The sequence below is a fragment of the Bubalus bubalis genome, chromosome 15 (genome assembly GCF_019923935.1).
Source record: "Bubalus bubalis isolate 160015118507 breed Murrah chromosome 15, NDDB_SH_1, whole genome shotgun sequence".
NCBI lineage: Eukaryota > Metazoa > Chordata > Mammalia > Artiodactyla > Bovidae > Bubalus > Bubalus bubalis.
Genome location: NC_059171.1, coordinates 50,766,357 through 50,786,953, shown reverse-complemented (window position 1 = coordinate 50,786,953; position 20,597 = coordinate 50,766,357). Strand labels below are relative to the sequence as shown.

Below are 20,597 nucleotides of genomic sequence, written 5' to 3'. Positions count from 1 at the left end.
CTAATAAGAGTAGCACGTCTGTAACTGAAATGAGGAAAATATGAAACCTATAAAGGAGCAACACTAGCAGGAGACGTTCTATACTTGAAGTTTTTTGAGTTCTCGCCTGCTTAGGGAATACAATGGGGGATTCTTTAACTGAGCTAAATGAACAAAGCAAAACTGCTTGGATGATGTTCAACAGCACGTAAAACACGGTACAAAATTAACGTACATCACAAGGGTCTGTCTGGGCTAGACTCCAACGAACAAGGGGCACGGACTAAGGGGTCACCGGAAGTCTTGGGTCTGGGAGAACTGTGCTTCATTTTATTCACTGAAGGGTGGGAATAAGAAGGGACTAAATATAATCCAAAGATGTAGAGAAACCCAGGACAAGGCGGCACAGAACAGGCAGAGGAACATTCAGTAACATTTCTCCTTAGAATCGTATACTCACAAGTCTATCCCTTGTTCTATTATTTCTTTCTGCTGCTTGAGGACTTCGAACTGCTCCGGATTATCAGTGCCAGACATCTGTGTGCTGTAGCTGCCTATTCCTGATGATGACGTTGACTCCAGGGAATTTAAACTTCCGTATCTGTTTATTGTCTCTGGGTGTTTTATTTCACTCGTCTCTTGCTCTGAGGGTTTTTCCTGACCTGTAAGTTGAAAAACTGCCTCAATAAATTATTCTGTCAAAGGAAAAAGATTTCTCAAATAAGGCAAGATAATTTCATGTTGCTTAATATCTATTATTTAATACAAATAACATATTAAGTGCCGTTAACAGATCATATACACTGATACTACAACACACTGCAATTAGTACGTGTACAATTTGTACCATCAGTTCTTTTCACAACTACAGTGCTGAGTATTCACTGGGTTTCTGCTCTCAGCTCAAGGAACAGTTTTGGAATAGTTTTCCCTCAAAGCACTCTTGACTAAGATAACACCAAGATGACCCTGCAGCTATGAGTTTTTCTCTGAGTAAGGGTAAATGTCAAACATAAATGAACAAGTCAATCTTCTTAAAATATTTCTGGTTTTTATATGTTTCTTCTATAATTATCCTCTAACAAAGCTGCATAAACATGATTCACTTTAATGTGATATGCAAAATACTTCTGGAAGATTTAGAAAGAAAAAAGTTTGGATAACTAAGTTGAGAAATTCATAAGTTTGTTATTTAACTCACAGAGAACTCTGCTTCATCAGCTAAATTGGGAAAGATGTCATGAAACTGGTTTAGTGGCATCTGCAACCATCCTCCACAGTATCACTTACTTAAATGACAAAAAATTAGGTTCAAATATCAGCTTACCAAGAGTCGTCTGTGAGTTGGGATTCACATACTGATCCTTGCTCCATTCAACCATGCACTTCAAAATTGACACTAAGCATTCTAAACCTTTTTTCCTTAGGCTCAGTTCCTACAAGAGAATTCATAAAAGCAATTAAAACAACAACAAATCTTTTAAGGAAAACAAACAGCTCTTCCTTGGCAAAGTTCCAATTTGAAAATGTGCCGAGGTCCAGCCCCCCGGCTGATCCAGGGTATTCGAAGGAGAGACGGCTAGGCGACCTATTCAAATGTTAATTAGAGATATGAAGAGTAATAAAATGAGGATAGCTCAGTAGGAAAATTCAGTGGAGAAAAGAAGCTGAGTGGCTTGGTTTACGCGGAAAATCAATATAACCCGTGACACCAGGTTAGCTCTGACCACGGAGGCCGCAGGCGCCCTCTCGAATAGTGGAAGGTGCCCCACCTTAGACACCTTCTCGAGTGGGTCTTAGAAGCCCAGGCAAATAAATGGTCGCAGAGGATATCTGCGCTCCAGATGGACACTCAGCTGGAAGTTAAAGGGAAGAATGACATGGGAAGACCAAGCGTTGGTGAGCAAGGCCCGTAGCTTTATTTTCAACAGGGGTTTTTATACCCTAAGTTACACATAGAGGATAATAGGGGATGCAAAGTCAGCAGTCTTTGATGCTTATCAAAAACCAGGGTTTCTTTCCTGCAAATTTATCGTATACAAATGGTTTAGGTGATTTACATCATCTTCTGGCCAGAGGCCTATTAACATTTTATGACTCTTGACAAGGACTTATCAACAAAGACTTATTTTCTCTAAGAGTAATTATTTTAAGGTTTGGCGCCATCTTCCGAAGATAAAATTGCATTCCTATAGGGCGGATGTGTAATGGGTTTACAAAGGAAAGAATTTATTACCTTAAGGGTCTAAAGTTACTAACACCAAGGCCACTACTTATTTTTTCTACATACCAACTATATTAATTAATACACATTCAAGGATACAATACAGGGGATGTAGAAACTTGGCAGCAAGCATTGGCTCATCAATGAAATCTTTTACTAGTTTTATTCTGACAGTTTCTAACTCTCTGAGAGGCTCTAAGCTATTTGAATATCTTAAGCTTCCCGTGCCTCTCGAGGCTGGGAGACTGTAAACAATCATATGCATAGCCGTAGGTGTCCGGGTAAACTTGTCAGGCGAGTTAGAGAGCCATCTGAGGGGTTTGGATTTAAACACTCCTAATTGCCCAGGAACTTTATTAATTGGAGCTGTAAGTTAACTCTTTGACAGAGAGAGCGAGATGGTGGTGGGGGACAGCCCCCAGTAAAGTCAGAGGTGAGAGCACAAAGCAATAAAGTAGGCAGACTCTGGTTTTTTGGGGGTAGATGCTCGAGAATATCCGGGGGCACTCCCGAGGCTCGATCCCGCCTTTGCGTCTGCCGAGCCTCCTTCCTCATGACCTTTGTCACGAGTGGAATGTCTCTCGCCGGCTCCCGGCAAAAATGTTTTTCAAGTTCTTACCTGAACATTACTCATACCAAGTTCTTGACTGCCTCGTCCTTGGGCAATTTTTGACAGATCATTTACTAGTCGTTCAAATATGTTTGCTGCATTTAAGTCACAATCATAGTTTACATATATATCCACTACACTCTGAGCATCTGTAACAGAGCAATATGTTAATTTTAACAAAAGGCATCTAGAATATGGCCTTTTAAACATCTCACAGTAAGAAAGAGATAATAAAGAAGGGTAATTTCAAATACCTGCACAAATCCTTGTTAATGTCTGAATAACCATCCATTTGTGGTCAAATGAGCTGGTAGAGGTCTCCAAAATATATAGGAAAATTTCTTTAAAGAACACCTGTGATTAGGGAAAAACCTCTACTTAAAATATTGTTTATAATTCATATATGTGATCGCTTTGTAAATGTCCCTTAGTTGTAAAGCAAAGATCAGGACCCAGGGTCCTGAGGTTCAACTCCTTTAGAGTTCTGTTTCTGAAATGTCAGGACTTCAATAACATGAGTTGGTCACTTCCACTGGCCTTTGCAATAAAAGAACTGTACTTCACATCACCGTATTTTGTTATCACATAGTCACTACAAATGAAATCTGCAAAAATCTGGAGTTCTGGGAGATTATTTCTTAAATATATTTACAAAACTAATAAAACTCCTATTTCATTTTTTAATCCCCCGTAGACCATAAACTATATTCTATTCATCAGTTACATTTTTTCAGACATTATAGTACTGGGCAAGCCTGAGGGTTCCTAGATTTTAAAGTAACTAATGTTATAATCTACACAATTAAAAAGGATCTAATTCTCATATATTGTTATATTTTTATAATTATTCACACAAGTAGAAATCTATGTCTGAAAACAATAAAACTATTTCTAACTATTCTTTACATCAAATAATGTCCAGTACAAAGGGTTTAGTTAACCTAATTAATTTCAATTTAAGAGCTAAGAATTATCAGACTCATATTTATTTTGGAAAAGTAACTGTAACTTAAGAGGGGATGAGTGATAAAGAAAACCTAGAACAATATAATAACTTTTATGGCACATGCTATTATGAATCCAAAAATTCATATTTATAATTTAGGACTACTAACATCTTCGCCTCCCCAAATGGGTTATGTACCCTTGTAATGAGCTTTTCTTTCACAAAATTTAATATATTTCTATGACTTGCCCAATGTCAGTATTTCCTGTAAGACTGTAAGCTCTTAGAGGGTAGACACAAGGTCATTCTTGCTAAGCATTGTGTCCACACTGCATGGCAAATACAGTAGGCATTCAATGCATATTTGCAGCCACAGTTCCCAAATACTGCACCAAGGCACCCCAGAATGCTGCAGCAAACTCAAGAGGGATGCCATGACAATTTCCGAGGGAAAATTCAGAGGGAAATACAACAGTCCCTCTGAGTATCTGTGGATACCTCAAAAGACTGTTCACAGATTCATCATCAATTAGATCACACTACATTCCTTTCAATGACATCATCATTTTCAAAAACCTGGGGTTTAGTGGTTGCTATGAAAAGTAGGAGGTAGTCCATGAAAATTAAAGGAAGAAATGAGGGTGGCAGTGTCCAGTTTGATTTCAAGGTCTGAGAAGTTGTGTAGTATCCAACAGGCTCATACATTCCAGTAGTCAGTAACTTCTATTTAACAATGACATAAAACTTTTTTTCTTTCAATTTATGTGTGCTTCCAACCCTGCCCCCAAATGCAGACTTCAGTTCTTCAGCGGCTCAGTCGTTTCTGACTCTTTGTGACCCCATGGAATGCAGCATGCCAGGCCTCCCTGTCCATCACCAACTCCCAGAGCCTACTCAAACTCATGTCCATTGAGTCGGTGATGCCACCCAACCATCTCATCCTCTGTCATCCCCTTCTCCTCCTGCCCACAATCCCTCCCAGCATCAAGGTCTTTTCAAATGAGTCAGCTCTTCGAATCAGGTGGCCAAAGTATCAGAGTTTCAGCTTCAACATCAGTCCTTCCAATGAATACCCAGGACTGATCTCCTTTAGGATGGACTGGTTGGATCTTCTTGCTGTACAAAGGACTCTCAAGAGTCTTCTCCAATGCCACAGTTCAAAAGCATCAATTCTTTGGTGCTCAGCTTTCTTTATGGTCCAACTCTCACATCCATACATGACTACTGGAAAAACCATAGCTTTGACTAGAAAGACCTCTATTGGCAAAGTAATGTCTCTACTTTTTATTTTTAAACAGAAGTATTTTTATTTTTTTACTTTACAATATTGTATTGGTTTTGCCATACATCAACATGAATCTGCCACAGGTGTACACGTGTTCTCTGCTTTTTAATATGCTGTCTAGGTTGGTCACAGCTTTTCTTCCAAGGAACAAGCGTCCTTTAATTTTATGGCTGCAGTCATCATCTGCAGTGATTTTGGAGCCCCCCAAAATAAAGTCTGACACTGTTTCCACTGTTTCCCCATCTATTTGCCATGAAGTGGTGGGACCAGATGCCATGATCTTAGTTTTCTGAATGCTGAGTTTTAAGCCAACTTTTTCACTCTCCTCTTTCAAACGAAAGTACTTCCCTTTCATCAAGAGGCTCTTTAGTTCTTCTTTCCTTTCTGCCATAAGGATGGTGTCATCTGCATATCTGAGGTTACTGATAGTTCTCATGGCAATCTTGATTCCAGCTTGTGCTTCATCCAGCCCAGCGTTTCTCATGATGTACTCTGCATATACGTTAAATAAACAGGGTGACAATATATAGCCTTGACACACTCCTTTTTCCTATTTGGAACCAGTCTGTGTTCCATTCCAGTTCTAACTGTTGCTTCCTGACCTGCATACAGATTTCTCAGGAGGAAGGTCAGGTAGTGTGGTATTCCCATCTCTTTCAGAATTTTCCACAGTTGATTGTGATCCACACAGTCAAAGGCTTTGGCATAGTCAATAAAGCAGATGTTTTTCTTGAACTCTTTTGCTTTTTTGATGATCCAACAGATGCTGGCAATTTGATCTCTGGTTCCTCTGCCTTTTCTAAATCCAGCTTGAACATCTGCAAGTTCACAGTTCACGTATTGCTGAAGCCTGGCTTGGAGAATTTTGAGCACTCCTTTACTAGCGTGGGAGATGAGTGCTACTGTGCAGTAGTTTGAGCATTCTTTGGCATTGCCTTTCTTTGGGACTGGAATGAAAACTGACCTTTTCCAGTCCTGTGGCCACAGCTGAGTTTTCCAAATTTGCTGGCATATTGAGTGCAGCACTTTCACAGCATCATCTTTCAGGATTTGAAATAGCTCAACTGGAATTCCATCACCTCCACTAGCTTTGTTTGTAGTGATGCTTCCTAAGGCCCATTTGACTTCGCATTCCAGGATGTCTGGCTCTAGGTTGGTGATCACACCATCGTGATTATCTTGGTTGTGAAGATCTTTTTTGTATAGTTCTCCTGTGTATTCTTGCCAGCTCTTCTTAATATCTTCTGCTTCTGTTAGGTCCATACCATTTCTGTCCTTTATAGAGCCCATCTTTGCATGAAATATTCCCTTGCTCTAATTTTCTTGAAGAGATCTCTAGTCTTTCCCATTCTGTTGTTTTCCTCTATTTCTTTACACTGACCACTAAGGAAGGCTTTCTTATCTCTCCTTGCTATTCTTTGGAACTCTGCATTCAAATGGGTTTATCTTTCCTTTTCTCCTTTGCCTTTCTCTTCTCTTCTTTTCACAGCTATTTATAAGGCCTCCTCAGACAATCATCTTCCCTTTTTGCATTTCTTTTTCTTGGGGATGGTTTTGATCACTGCCTCCTGTACAATGTCACGAACCTCAGTCCATAGTTCTTCAGGCAGTCTATCAGATCTAATCACTTGAATCTATTTGTCACTTCCACTGTATAATCCTAAGGGATTTGATTTAGGTCATACCTCAATGGGCTAGTGGTTTTCCCTACTTTCTTCAATTTAATGCAGACTTCATTGTTCATAAAAATAACTGTTTAGTTGTTTGGACCTAATTGTTTAATAAATGGAACTGTTGGATATTTCGTCTGGAGTAAGTACACCATGGAAAGATGAGAAGCTTAATGATGCTGTGAATCAGTGTGAATATATCTCATTTATGGGATAAATAAAAAACACAAATTTGGAGAAAACAGGGGGAAAAAGTCTTTAGCTACTATCTATGGGTTATTGAATTGCACTAATAAGCAAAAGACTATCAGAGTAATTTAAGACACCATGCCGATCAACAGGGGCTCTAAAAAAAAATTCTAAAGATTTACAGAGCACCTATCATGAAATACATGCAAAATAACAGAAGTACTTTGTCTTCACATAATAGATATTGTCTTGAAAAAGTGTGTATAAACTGTATTTTCTAAAATAGATATGTAAGTTACTACCCAAGGAAAAATCATATTATAAAAATTCTGAAGTGAATATTCTCATAAAATAAATCTTCATGTAACAACCATCTCAATTCTGTTTTGCAAATTTAGGTTTTCTTATGTTGGCTTTTCTCCAAATGGAACACAGTTCATCCTGTATTTGAGTATGTTCGGTACTCTCAAAAGCATATCTATATTTATCTTGTTTTATCTTCATATTCTCCCCACAGGGGACAATCGAGAGTGAAATAAACCTGATCGCTTAAAAAAAACAACAACAGACTATTACTACAATAGTTTTAATGAGAATCTACCATCTATGAACAGACAGGAAATTTCTGTAAGTATTTCCCTTTAAATTCATGTCTACACAAAATTTTTATATCAAATTTATTTTACAGAAACAGTAATCACAACTTATATGAGCTTTATGGTATCTGGTTCCATAAGAATTTATACTTCACAGAGTCATTTAAATAGTACTTAAAGTACTCGTCTCAGAGTAGTAATAACTGAATGCACAAAAGTCTTCCAAAATTTTCTAATGTCAATTTAAATGCCTCATCATCAAATGAAATACTTTTGGTTTGCTACAGAAGCAAAAGTTCCATAAGTTTTTAAAGTCTCTTATCTGTAGTTCCTGAAGATAATGAGAAAAAACTATCTAAAAATAGTAACTTTCTAGTTTTGCCTTGTATTATTTTAACATATATATGGCAAACTTCAAAAACTTTACAACAAAAATGCACCTGAAACTTTTTCCTGTCCAAAAATAGGACCCAAATTAAAGAATTTTTACTTTAAATACCAAAGCCTTATTCTGTCTCATTCCCATAATAATGTTCTACATGAATTTTGATACTACAGAACATTTACAATAAAGGAGATATCAAAACTCTGGCAAAATAATAATTTATCCTTCCTGTGAGCTAATGAATCATTAGTTTTGAGTCAGGATTAAAAATTAAAATGTGACCTGCATACCATATCAAACAAAACATGAAGGTTAAAGTTGACTAGCAGAAGTGTTTCTAAATTATATCATGTCCAACCAAAACAATATTTCCACAAAGGACAAATTGTGAAAAGAAACCCATTAAATAGGTAAAACATAAAGTACTGTTTTTATATACTGAATTATTTGAAGGTGTGAAAAAAAGATCATGAATTGGTACACTTGCATAATACATGTCATGGTTAGAAACATTCCCTAGTTTCATTTTGCTAAGTCTCTGGAAATATTTTAGAATGATGTAACTGTTATTCTAGTTCCAAAGATGTTGAGAGAAAACTTGAGGAATATAATAAGTACATTGGGGAAAAAATACAAAAGTTAAAATTTCAAATCTCCTAAATATAACCCCTAAAATATAATTCTTCGTGATCACCTCTTTAAAGTACTAAAAACTTAAATAGCTTAAAACCACATAGACAAAGTATTTATTTAGAGCTTCCTTTCAAGATAACCAAATTCACTATTACGTACCATACATACAATAGGAAAGTTATTGTGAGGACCAAATTAATTCAAGACAATTAAAATCATTCATGGAACTACTATAAATTCTGTGAAGGCAGGAGCTACGTCTTAATTTGATTTGGCATTCTTAGTGCTTACTGAGTGCTTAGCACTTTGTAGGCAAATGTTAACACAACAATACACAAGTATTATTTCATGTTCTAAACTTTCCAGTGTGTTAAAATATGATTTAACATGAAACAAATGAAATATCCAACAATACCTAAATGCAGAACATACCTCAATCTGCATCTTCAGATGTGTCTTGAAGTTTGATAACAAAGTAAGAAATATGGAAAGAGACAGCTCAAAAACCTCTGGGACAGATGAAACTCCATTTTTTGAGAGCGCAACACACAGATACTGCTTTATAGCATTAATAAACATCTCATTTGTCCTGAAAATAGGTCCTGCATTCTGCAGAATGGATAGAAGTAACTGCAGTGAAAGAATCTTGGATCGTAACTCATGAGACCTAAAATACAAAAAAGAAGGCACAGTATGTGGACAAGTTTGGCATCATGGTGACAATGGGTTGTTCCGAAGATATTTCCTATACCACATAATTTCATAAACCTTTACATGGAAAGAAAGAGAAAACTCTACAGCATAAAAAAAGAAAAGTACACAAATAAGTTTAGCCGCTAGTAATAGGTAGTTCCGCTGGTGTTCTCTTCTACCACATAACTTCAAGAACTTTTATCATTCACACATATCTAACATCAGCTTACTGTTCCTTTGAACAAGAAAAGATTTATGCCTTGTTCCTTTCTTTCACAAATATATTTCACTCTTTAGAAATCATTGTGAACTTCTCAGATGAAGGGCCAAATTTAGTATAAATAGGTTCCAAAGTACTTTTTTTCCAAGTTATGTTACTCAAAAATCCTAAACAGTAATAAACACTATTAGGGCATTAACAAAGCATTTATTTAAAGCTTACTTTTTCAGTAACCATTTAAACTTAAAAAAGAAAAATTGAGGCTTTTAGAATACTTGTACCTCTTAGGAGCTTACCCATTCACTCTATTAATAAATATTTTTATAATGAAAAGCTGAAAAATACATTTAAGCTTTAATTTAAAATTTTATTTTTCTGATCAATATCTAAAATTTTAATTATCAGGATTTCACAAATACAATTTTTCTCCCATTGAAACAGGTTTTTTAAGTCCAATAGACCAAGGAAATTGAGTGATATATCCTTGGCAACTTTGCAAATACAGGACACATTTAAATGCTTAGCAGATGGTTCTTATGTTTATTTATTCCAAATTGTACTCAGTCACATTTCTACCATATAGTAAGCTTAACTGCTCTTGATTTCTACCTTAAAAATTTTATGGTTAAAGTGTCAAGTGACTCAAGGACCTAAAACTAACAGGGAATATTTAATTTTATGCAAATAGGAATCACAAAAAATACTGCCATCTTTGAAATGAAACTGGAAACAATAATATCACAGCTCATTAATACACAGTCATGTTTCCAAGATGGCCTATGCCTCTGAATCTAAGAATCTGTATGTACAGCAGATATAGTATTACCAAAACCAAAACCAACCACCCTGCCAAAAAGTAGATAAATCAAGTTAGAAACAGTGAGAGCTAAGACTGAATAGCTATAGGAAAATACAGAGTGGACCAGGTATTCCTCCTTGATGCTGAGCTTTCCCAGGCTTATCCACTACTGCTACTTCCTAGTCTAGCTCACATTTAACACCCTTTTTGCTCAATTCCAACGGTAACTAAATCCTGTAGCTTACCATTCTCTAACACAGTTTTAATGTTTCACCAGTTGTATTCCCAGCATCTAACAGAATGCCTTGTTAGCATGGATCAAAATAATCAATGGATTTATTCATGTTCTTATCTAAACATTAAGTATCTACTAAGTATAAGATATATATCAATGAAGAAATGAGCAAATCACTGTCTTATAACACAAGTATACTTTTGACAGGCAAAAGAAGCTTGAAATTACAGGTTTGCAGTTTTTCATGGGGTAGTTTCAAATTATTAATATGATTCCAGCTTAAAGAACAATTCCTGGATCATCATCTTAGAAAGGCCACAAAATATAAAGAGAAGCAAACACAAAAAAGAAAATTATGTAACTATATATAAGAGATCATTAATTTTGGAAAAATACCATTCAAGATACAAAATCATATATTCTGGAAAAAGAACAGTTTTAGGGGTGGAAAATCTGATCTCTCTCAAAATTCAGTTCCAGTATTTAATGACTCTGGTGGTCAAGAAGGTTTTTTTTATGGTCCAACAAAATTTCCTAGTATTTGATTTAAACCCACCATGTAGGAGGATAATGTATATCAATCCTCATAATTATCCTTTGTAATATTAAAGGTTTGATTTAGGAAAAACAAATGTATAAGGCTTTTAAGGTCAATACTATTTTTAAATAATGGCAAAAATGGCCTTCAACACTAAGACCAAATTCTTATCTTCTCTTTATAGAAGGTTTCATCAATCCAGAATGAGCTGTCAAACCTGTCAGTTTCCGCCTCCCCTCATACTAAAAATTTTAAATATATGGTTATAATCAACTTTTATATTGTAATCTGAACAACCTTAATTCTTTTTATGTAGTATCTGTATTTTCAAAGTATGTAACAATCAATAAACTGTACTTCTGCCTCTCAGGATTTGGGCCTAAAAAGATTTGAGAGTTTCAGGTTTCTGGGCCTAAAAGATGTTTCTCACTGAATCAGTAATCTGTGACAAAAGAAAACAAAACTGTAGAAAGTGTAACAAATGTGGTTTCCCAATACTTATAAAGTTTTTATTATAACTGTCTCCAGTCTTCTTCCCAGTTGACATCTAGAAACTGAAACAGAGTTTTTAAAATGAATTTCCCATTTCAATATTCCTTTCTAAAAATCACTCAGGCCTTCTCCAAGCTCTTATTCCAGAAAGTTCTCCTAAAACTGATGTATATGACACATCATGTTGCAACATCAGAGGAGCAGAGCTCTCTAGAAATTCCCAAACTCAATCTTCAGCAGGAATCAGTTGCATTGGAATCATCTAAATGGAAAGACATTTGCCAATTTATGACTTAGAAAAATGGCACTTCTCTACTGTTTAAACTAATATAGACGAAGAGAATCAGACAAGTGATTCCTATCTTAAAGTATTTCCTGCTCCCCACAGGAGGAAGTTATCTTATGGCATTTTTTCAGACCTTAATGTGTATGTTATTATCTTACATTCTGACTTTTAAGATTTATTTCTGTTAGGTTTTATTACCTTTCAACTGGTAGCTTTCAGATGCCTAGCATAAGGATACATGTAAAGGGCTACATTACTTCCAGTGTTACGTACTATACTGAAAAAATAATTCACTCAGTCATTCAGTCCCTGCTGAGCACCTACAATGAACCAGACACAATTCTATAATGCTGTTCGTGTGCTTTCAGAAATAGTGCAAGACATCTACTCTAGCTAAATTTTGACACTCACTGTTTTTTAATTCCTTTTTTTTTTTTTAAAGTAAAATAACCCTAAAAAATAATTTTGAAGGTCCTAAAAGACAAAGAGGAAAAAAGAAACCCCAAAGACACAAGAAGATTCAAGCTTCAAAACCTGCATCAGTCAGGCAGAACAGCTGAGGACTTACTTTGGATCCGGTGGTCCATCCGATAGTGGTTTCATTGACAGTTTACACAATGACCTGAATACTAGAAAGGCATCCTTTTGTAAAATGTGGGAAAACTTAGCACCAGGTGAAGGTCCTGAAGAATTTCCAGATTCCTAAATGAGTGAACACACCATGTAAATAAAGGCATTTGCCAGTATAAAATAATATCAGTCTTCAATATACTTTACTCAATCAGTAGGGTGTGGAGTTCTATTGGAAGGAAAATCAGATGAGGAATGGGCCACATGGCTTTTCTTTACGGTGACATGCCACTCCCATCCCCAACAATAAATATCTCTTTTAAAACATTCCCCCAGCTACCAAACTCTTAACGTTTACTTGGTTTATACTACTACTAACATAAACTATTAATAGCACATCGTGCCTTGATAAGATACCTCATCCATGGCCTAAGCTATGCTTTCTACTACCAGTCCTTGGGTATTTTATCTTTTTGTCCTATTTTATATTTTGTCTACTCTGTGCAGATAAGATGTAAGACAGTCGAGACCATTCAGGCAATGTTTAAAAGTTGTTAACTGATGAAGGCCAGCAAGGCCAAGAAGACTTACCCCTATGTATGGGGCAATGATTCAGAGCAGGATTCCCTTATCTAAAAAGGTAAGGAAAAAATATACCAAATATAGGGGAGGAAGGATGAGGAAGGCCTATCACTACTACAGTACACATTTCATTGCAGCCCTAAACAAAGACAATGTTCTCTAGCTAAAAGTTCTTTCTTCTCCTAGTATACTAGAATTATCCTATGAATATGTGGTAAGAATTTTTTTTTTTAATGTAATTTCAATGGGAGGGAGATGTGAACACCTATAAGACACATTCCAAGTTGGAAATTTAGCTATCAATATTTTAAAGGAATAAACTGCTCAGATTTATATCAATTAAAAAAAAGTTTTTATTTCCTCAAACTGAAATCAGCCAGCACTATCAACTGGATATATTCACCACAAGGTGCTGGTAGCCTATCAGTGTTTAAGATGAAGAGGACTTTTTCCTTTATTTCTACCTGAGTATCATTGGAAGAGACAGACAATCTGTCATCAGGTAAGGACGGTGTATAAGCAACAGAAATTGGTGTTCCTGGAATTCCGTTTGCTTGAATATTTTCACTGTCGCTACCATCCTCTATGGTTCCATTGTTGCCATCTGCACTTACATTTATGGTAGTCCTTTCTCCCATATCTGAAATGGCAAGAATAAAAACATGCAAACATTTCTAATTGAAGTGTGCTGAAAAAGCATAGACTATTTAAAATGAAACAGCAGAAAAGCAATGAGAAGCAAGATGTATTGGCACCATTTAAAGGTTAGCATAAACAAGTAAGTATTCATTTGGAATACATCCAAACATGATCTGTAAGTAGCTCTAGCAATGAAACACACTCAGCCAATGAAAGGCCAACCAGAATGTGCCAAAACAGAGGCTTAGTTGTAGTCTACTGATATATTAGCATTTACTAAACTGAGTTCTAATGAATGCTAATGCCTTAAGACAATGAAAAGAAAATTCTTCCAAACAAAATTCCATTTTCAAGTAAATTACTGAAATGATGGAAAATATGTATCTTTATTATAGATTTTAATTCTCTAATACACATTGAGTTCTCCAAAGGGGATATACAATATGCAGTGTTTCCAAAATTCATTTTATCACAAGACTCCCCCTTTTTTAGAACACCCATTAATACCTTTAATAACATAGATTCTTTGGAATAATTATGGAAATAATGGCCCTGAATATACTGCAGTACGTCACTCTGAGTAATCACACTTGTAAGATAAACAGAAATAAATGACTTCTAGTAGAACAAACATAGATAATGAAATAATACCAAGTTTTAGAACTACTCTAGGTGTAATGTATGTTACTTTAAAAAAGGAACACTTCATAGCAGCATTATTTACATTAGCCAAGGCATGGAAACAATGTAAGCAATTCCCTGGGTCCAGCGGTTAGAACTTGACACTTTTACTGCCAAGGATCCCCGGTTCAATGTCTGGTCAGGCAACTAAAATTCCACAAGCCCTGCAGTGGTGGCCAAGAAAACAAACAATCTAAATGTTCATCAGTAGATGAAGAAATAAAGGTGTGTGTGTGTGTGTGTGTGTGTGTGTGTGTGTGTTTGGGGATGGGTGTGTGGGTGTGTAGGATTGGCCAAAATATTCTTTCATGTTTTCTAGTTCATCAGTAGATGAATGAATAAAGATGGGTGTGTGTGTATGCGAAGGCCCAAATGTTCTTTCAGGTTTTCTGATTCGCGCGCGCGCGTGTGTGTGTGTGTGTGTGTGTGTGTAGGACTGGCCAAAATGTTCATTGAGGTTTTCTGGTAACATCCTATGGGAAAACCCAAATGTTTTGGCCAACCTTACACACACACACACACACACACACACACACGGCAATAATACTCAGCTTAAAAAAAAGAATGAAATAATGCCCTTTGATATAACATAGGACCTAGAGATTATCATACTTAAATGAAGTCTTTAGAAAGAGAAAGAAAAATACTACATGACATCACTTATATGTGGGATCTAAAATACGACACAAACAGGAAAAGACCCACAGACATAGAGAACAGACTTATGGTTACAGAAGTAGGGGATACAGGGGAGGGATGCCCTGGGAGTTGGGTTTAGAAGATGTAAACTATTAATGTTATATCAATATATAGAATGAATAAACAACAAGATCCTACTGTATAGCCCAGCGACTATATTCAATATCTTGTAATAAATTATAATGGGAAAGAATAGGAATAAAAAAAGGAACACATACATGTCTGTGGTCATAACTCAGTAGCTGTCTGGCAAAGAACCACTACTTTCATGCTACCAAGTAAAAGAAGTTATAGGCTAGCATAAGGGAAATACAATGACTAGAAGGAGCACAGATTTCGGAACATGAAAGACCCTTGTTTCACCCATGTCACTACCATTTAACTGGATAAGTTACTTGTCATTTCATCTTCTTTTGCCTCAGTTTTTTAAATAACGAAGATAACAATGTCTATAACAATGTCTGTGAGGAATCACCAACAAACACACACATGCACAATACAAAAAGAACACAACTGGTTCTCAATTAGTGGTAGCTATTATTAATTTTGTTGATAATTGATAACATGTGCCCAACTGTTTTTTTTAACTGATTTGGGTAATGAAAGGAGTGTACCTGGTAATACGCTAATGTCTGCCACACTAAATACTATTATGGCTTTCTATATATATATGTAAAGAATTTTATATATATATATACACACACACACACACACACACACACACACACACACACATATATATATATATGGAAAACCAGATGAGGAATTTATAAAGAACTCCCTGGAAGAAGGCACAAAAAATTTAATAATGATTATCAGAAACTGGTAATTGTTTCCCAAAGCACTTACTCCAAACTTTTTTTTCTGCCTTTCCCTTAATAAACAACTTAGACTTTCTACCTAGCTAAGTAGATAATTTAACTTAATTCACTCTTCCTCGCCCCATCAGAAAGTTCCTTAACATCAACAATCATCTTTTCCTTCCCTCTCATTTCAGGGAAAAAAATATTCCTTCATATTTGTACCTGGCACACCATTCATTCAGCCTCAAAAATTCATCTCTTCTTACCTAATTTAGTAGTATGTTTCTCCCCTGAATGTTTTCTTGTAATATTACGGTTTCAATTTGTGCACATAACTGGATCTTCCCCAATACTCAACCAACACACTCAAGTCTTTATACTGTAAAAACATGATTTTCCTTCAACTCTTGCCACATACCAGCTACTGTCTATTTTTCTTTTTTAATCAAATTTCTAAAGGAATTAATAATCACTGATAATACCTTCCTTCTTATGAAATTTCTTGAAAGAACTGAAAACATTCTTTTATTGTCAGGCTTTGAAGCCAGACATGCTTGGACTGGAGTCTTCACTTTACCACTTCTTACAGGTTACCAATCTCCCAGTGCTTCAATTTTCTCATGTGTAAAAAAGGGAATCATAATAGTATCTAAACATCTCCAAGTCTGGGGAGGATTACATGAATAAACACAAGTAAAACACATAAAATCATTAAGGATACAAGGAAAGCACTTAACAGATATTATTATTCTATATGTTTTTCCTCTAATTCTCCCTCTAATTGTTCCCTAAACAATTAGTGCAGACTTCTGTTTACAAGGTGGTGAGCTGAGCCCACTAATATATCTTCTCCTTTCATAAATCTCACTGAAATTCCTAGGAAAAAATATAAATAGGAAAAATTGTCTTTAGTAGCACTGGAAAACTAAGGAAGATACAATCGAGAGACCAAAATCTTGAAAGAATTCCTAAAGGTTAAGAAGAGTTTCTGGGAATTCCTTGGTGGTCCAGTGGTTAGGACTCAGTGTTTTCACTACTGGAGGCCTGGGTTCAATCCTTGGTCAGGGAATTAAGATTCCACAAGCCACATAACAGGACCCCCTCCAAAAAAAAGATAGGTTCAGATCAACAGAAAAGCCAACATCAAAAGCCTGCGACTGAACATGTACAAAGGACAGAGCTACCTGAGAGGTTGCTGAATTGCGCCATGTGGGTTCCAATAAACTCTGAAGCCTAGATAGAAAGAAGGCCAAGGGCTATGGGGTAGGAGGGGAATCCTGGGGAACCATGCCAGTGTCTACCAGAAGAGCTGTCCGCAGCCGTTATCATGGAGAAGGTTTTAGAAATCAGCCTGTTAACTGAAGTGCAGGAATTGCGTAGTGGGTCTTATAACCTAAGAAGAAGGTAGTAGGGAGAGAGCAGTATCCCAGCTCACTCAGCGCGCTGCAACAAACAGAGGGAAAACCAACCTGGTAAAGCAGTGAAATCTCCTACAAGTTCTGTGCTTCCATTCTAACTATCTGTTTCTGCTTAACTAATGCTAAATAAAGCCCTAACTGAAGGAAGGCAGCCTAAGATTTCCTGGCAAAGGATGGGAAAAAACCAACAAGTTGGAAGAACACCCCCCACTCCAAGTCTAGAATTTATGAAATGTTCAAAGAGCATTTATCCTAAGCTTCACCTGGCTTAAGTTTGTGCTTACAGCACAGCCCAAGGACCACTACACCACACTCTGCTTAAGGGAGGCCTGTGCTTCTTATGATTAGTTCTCAGCTGGGAAACAAGGTCTGCCTTTGGATCACAGTCAGCTCACAAATTCTGGAGAGGAAAGCCTCATGAGAACTGGAAACAGAGCACACAAAATGAGAAAGCTCTTTAATCTACCCTTTCTAGTCTTTTTTTGTGTGTGTGTTTTCAGGAACCTCCATACTGTTCTACATAGTGGCTTTTAAAAAATTAAAATTCCCACCAACAGTGTAGGAGGGTTCCTAGTCTTTCTAGTCTCCAAATAGAAATGCAAAGTCTGTAGATCAAAAGTAAGGACCAAGGTCAGCACTCTGAGCAAATGGTTTCCTGGTAACACAAATTTTATAGCTGGAACAATTTTAATTAGTACTCCCAGATATATGTAAAAGAATACTGTATCAAACAGAAACAAAGTGCTATGAAAAAAGAAGCTCAAGAAAAACAGGATTCTTTGAGACAAAAACAAAATTACTGAAATAAAAAAATATGAAAAGCAGAATGGACGTTAATGAATCAAGTATTGGAAAGCCCCTTGTAACATTCTCTCTGAATACAGAATCGTAAGACAAAATGATGGAAATTAGGAAAGACTGTCAGAGCAATTCAACACTGGATAAGAATAAATAGGTCAATGTAACTGTATAGAAAACACCAATAGATACATTTAGGATAAATCTGGGATTTCAAATTAAGTAATCTGCTCAAAGAGCAATGCAATCACATCAAAAGGACATGAGAATTACCCTGAAGGGATTCCTTATGGTAAAGAATTACAACACACTGAACAATAAAAGAATTTATGAGCTCATAGTATTTTTTTTAAAGGGAGATGCTCTCACAGAAAAATGTTAATTTATTAGAATTATGAAATCACTACACTGATTTTAAAGCCACTAAGTGAATGTATCTTCATATGATCTCAAAGTGTCACTCTCAGATTACTTATTAATGATAAAGGGAAAAAGGTTCCCTTATAGTGAAGAGAGCTGGTGGTCACTATCTTTACCAAGTAATCTAAACATATCAACAGCTGGTAACTTCATTATGTACCAATTTATATGATGTAATATACCAATATCACCAATGCAGTATTCTGCCAAATATATTTACTCTAAATCAAAATAAGGAAACTATCAGATCAATTCAAAATGTGGAACAGTCTGCAAGACAATATTATACTCTTAAAAACACATGTTATGAAAGATGAGAAAAAGCCAAGAGGACTTGTTCTAAACTAACGAGACCCAAGAGAAAAATCAAATGCAGCGAGTGTCCCTAGAATGTGTCCTGGACTAGAAAAAAAAAAAGGACATTAAGAAACACATTTGGGGACAACTGGGAACATTTTTAAATTTTATATTAGATATTCTTAAAAGAGTGTTATTTTTGCTAGGTGTAAAAATGGAATTGTGGTCATGTATGAGAATGCCCTTATTCTTAGAAGATATATGCTGAGTTATTTAGGGTAGAAAGTAGCATGTTGTATACAGGCAATTTTCAAAAGGTTCAGCAAAGACACACACACACACACACACACACACACAGAGGTCTATTTAAAGACAATTTTAAAAATGTAGCAAAATTGTTAATTAGTGCCCTAGAAAAGCACATACAGCTTTCACTGTACTGTTCGTTGAACTATTCTCTAAGTTTGAAAACTTTCTAAATAAAAAAAGCAAAACAATGGAAAAAATTTTCACTTCACAGTCTGTATTCATATGTATTAGAAACTAGCAAGTGTTTCAGGTAAAGAGCCAGACAATAAACATTTAGGCTTTGTTGGCCATATGATCTTTGTTGCCACTACTCAAATTTACTTTTGTAGTGCAAAGGCAGCCACTATAGGCAATATATAAACAAATGAGCACGATTGTATTCCAATGCCACTTTATTTACAAAAATAGGTGATGGGTCAAATTTGGTTCACAGATCAGTCTTCCAACTCCTAATATACATGGTGAGACTTTAAAACAATGATGGGTACCTAATGCTCCTTCTTTCATCTTTTATAAGTTCACGGTTTTTCAGGGAAAAATTCATACTCCCTACGATCATGCTGTCTCCTTTGCCTCTACACCTTTCTGTTTGGTAATCTACTTCAAGTACTAATTTTAACAGAATGACTCCCACCTATAACACCCGCTTGATATCTCTCAGGCCAGAGTTCTAAGAGATATCAAGGCAGGTGTTATATTTCCATTATATATTTCATGAACATTTTCACATGAATGGCACGCCTGAAGGTCAAGTTCAATGTCAAAATAAAAATTAGTCCCTTTTTCCCCATGGAAACCTCCACTTCAACAATTCTGTCAATAATTCTACCACCTACTTAACCATTTAGGCTCAAAACTGGGCGACTGCCTGGGCAGGAAGAGCTAATATTAATATAGCAGGCCTGAGACTCTATACTCAGAAAGCCCTGCTTGCAAGGTTGACCCGTGGCTGGAACCTCAGAACTTGTACTTTGGAAGGGTTTCTACCATCCCCAGAACTACTGAAGTGGCTCACTGTGCCCCAACAGTTTGTGCAAATAATGTGGTTTATGCTGTAACACCAGTGTTCTCTCTGGGAATCTGGAATCTAGGAATATGCATCTCAAGGGTGCCTACAGGACCAGGCCCCAGTAAAAACTCTGGGCACTCCAGTCTCTAAGGACCTACCCAGGTAGACAACATTTCTCAGTTCAGTGTCGGAGGAATTAAGTTTCTCAGGCAGCTTCACTGGGAGAGGACTCTTGGAAATGTGCACCTGACTTCCTCAGACTTTGCTCTGCACACCTTTCCCCTTTGATGATTTTGCCTCGTACCGTGATTTATCATAAATCATAGTGCTGAATGTAACTATATGATGAGCGCCATGTGTCCTGCTAGCAAATCACCACATCCTCAGGTAATCCTGGGAATTCCTGACACTTCATTTTCTCTTTCACCTAGATGTCAATCATCTGCAAGCTCTTCTTGATTCAACATCTATTATTTCACTTCTCATTCAGTTTTTCCTCTCCATTTCCACTGTTACTGTCCTATTTAATTTTAGATTACTACACACTGATCTTTTATAACTTTCTATTTCTCCACTTAGCTTCTTAGAATGT

At 36.3% G+C, this 20,597-nt stretch overlaps 1 protein-coding gene across 3 annotated transcripts in view; it reads right to left on the bottom strand.

The window, feature by feature from the left end:
- Positions 1 to 20,597, bottom strand: part of ARFGEF1 (ADP ribosylation factor guanine nucleotide exchange factor 1) — a 133,024-nt gene that overhangs the window by 47,981 nt on the left and 64,446 nt on the right. For all 3 annotated transcript variants that reach the window (XM_025265289.3, XM_006069520.4, XM_044928704.2), the window contains exons 8-14: positions 13,397 to 13,572; positions 12,349 to 12,482; positions 8,950 to 9,184; positions 3,068 to 3,167; positions 2,823 to 2,962; positions 1,307 to 1,415; positions 440 to 641 (exon numbers count right to left, since the gene is read on the bottom strand). In XM_025265289.3, coding sequence (XP_025121074.3) covers positions 440 to 641; positions 1,307 to 1,415; positions 2,823 to 2,962; positions 3,068 to 3,167; positions 8,950 to 9,184; positions 12,349 to 12,482; positions 13,397 to 13,572 — 1,096 coding nt within the window. The remainder of the gene's footprint in view (positions 1 to 439; positions 642 to 1,306; positions 1,416 to 2,822; positions 2,963 to 3,067; positions 3,168 to 8,949; positions 9,185 to 12,348; positions 12,483 to 13,396; positions 13,573 to 20,597) is intronic.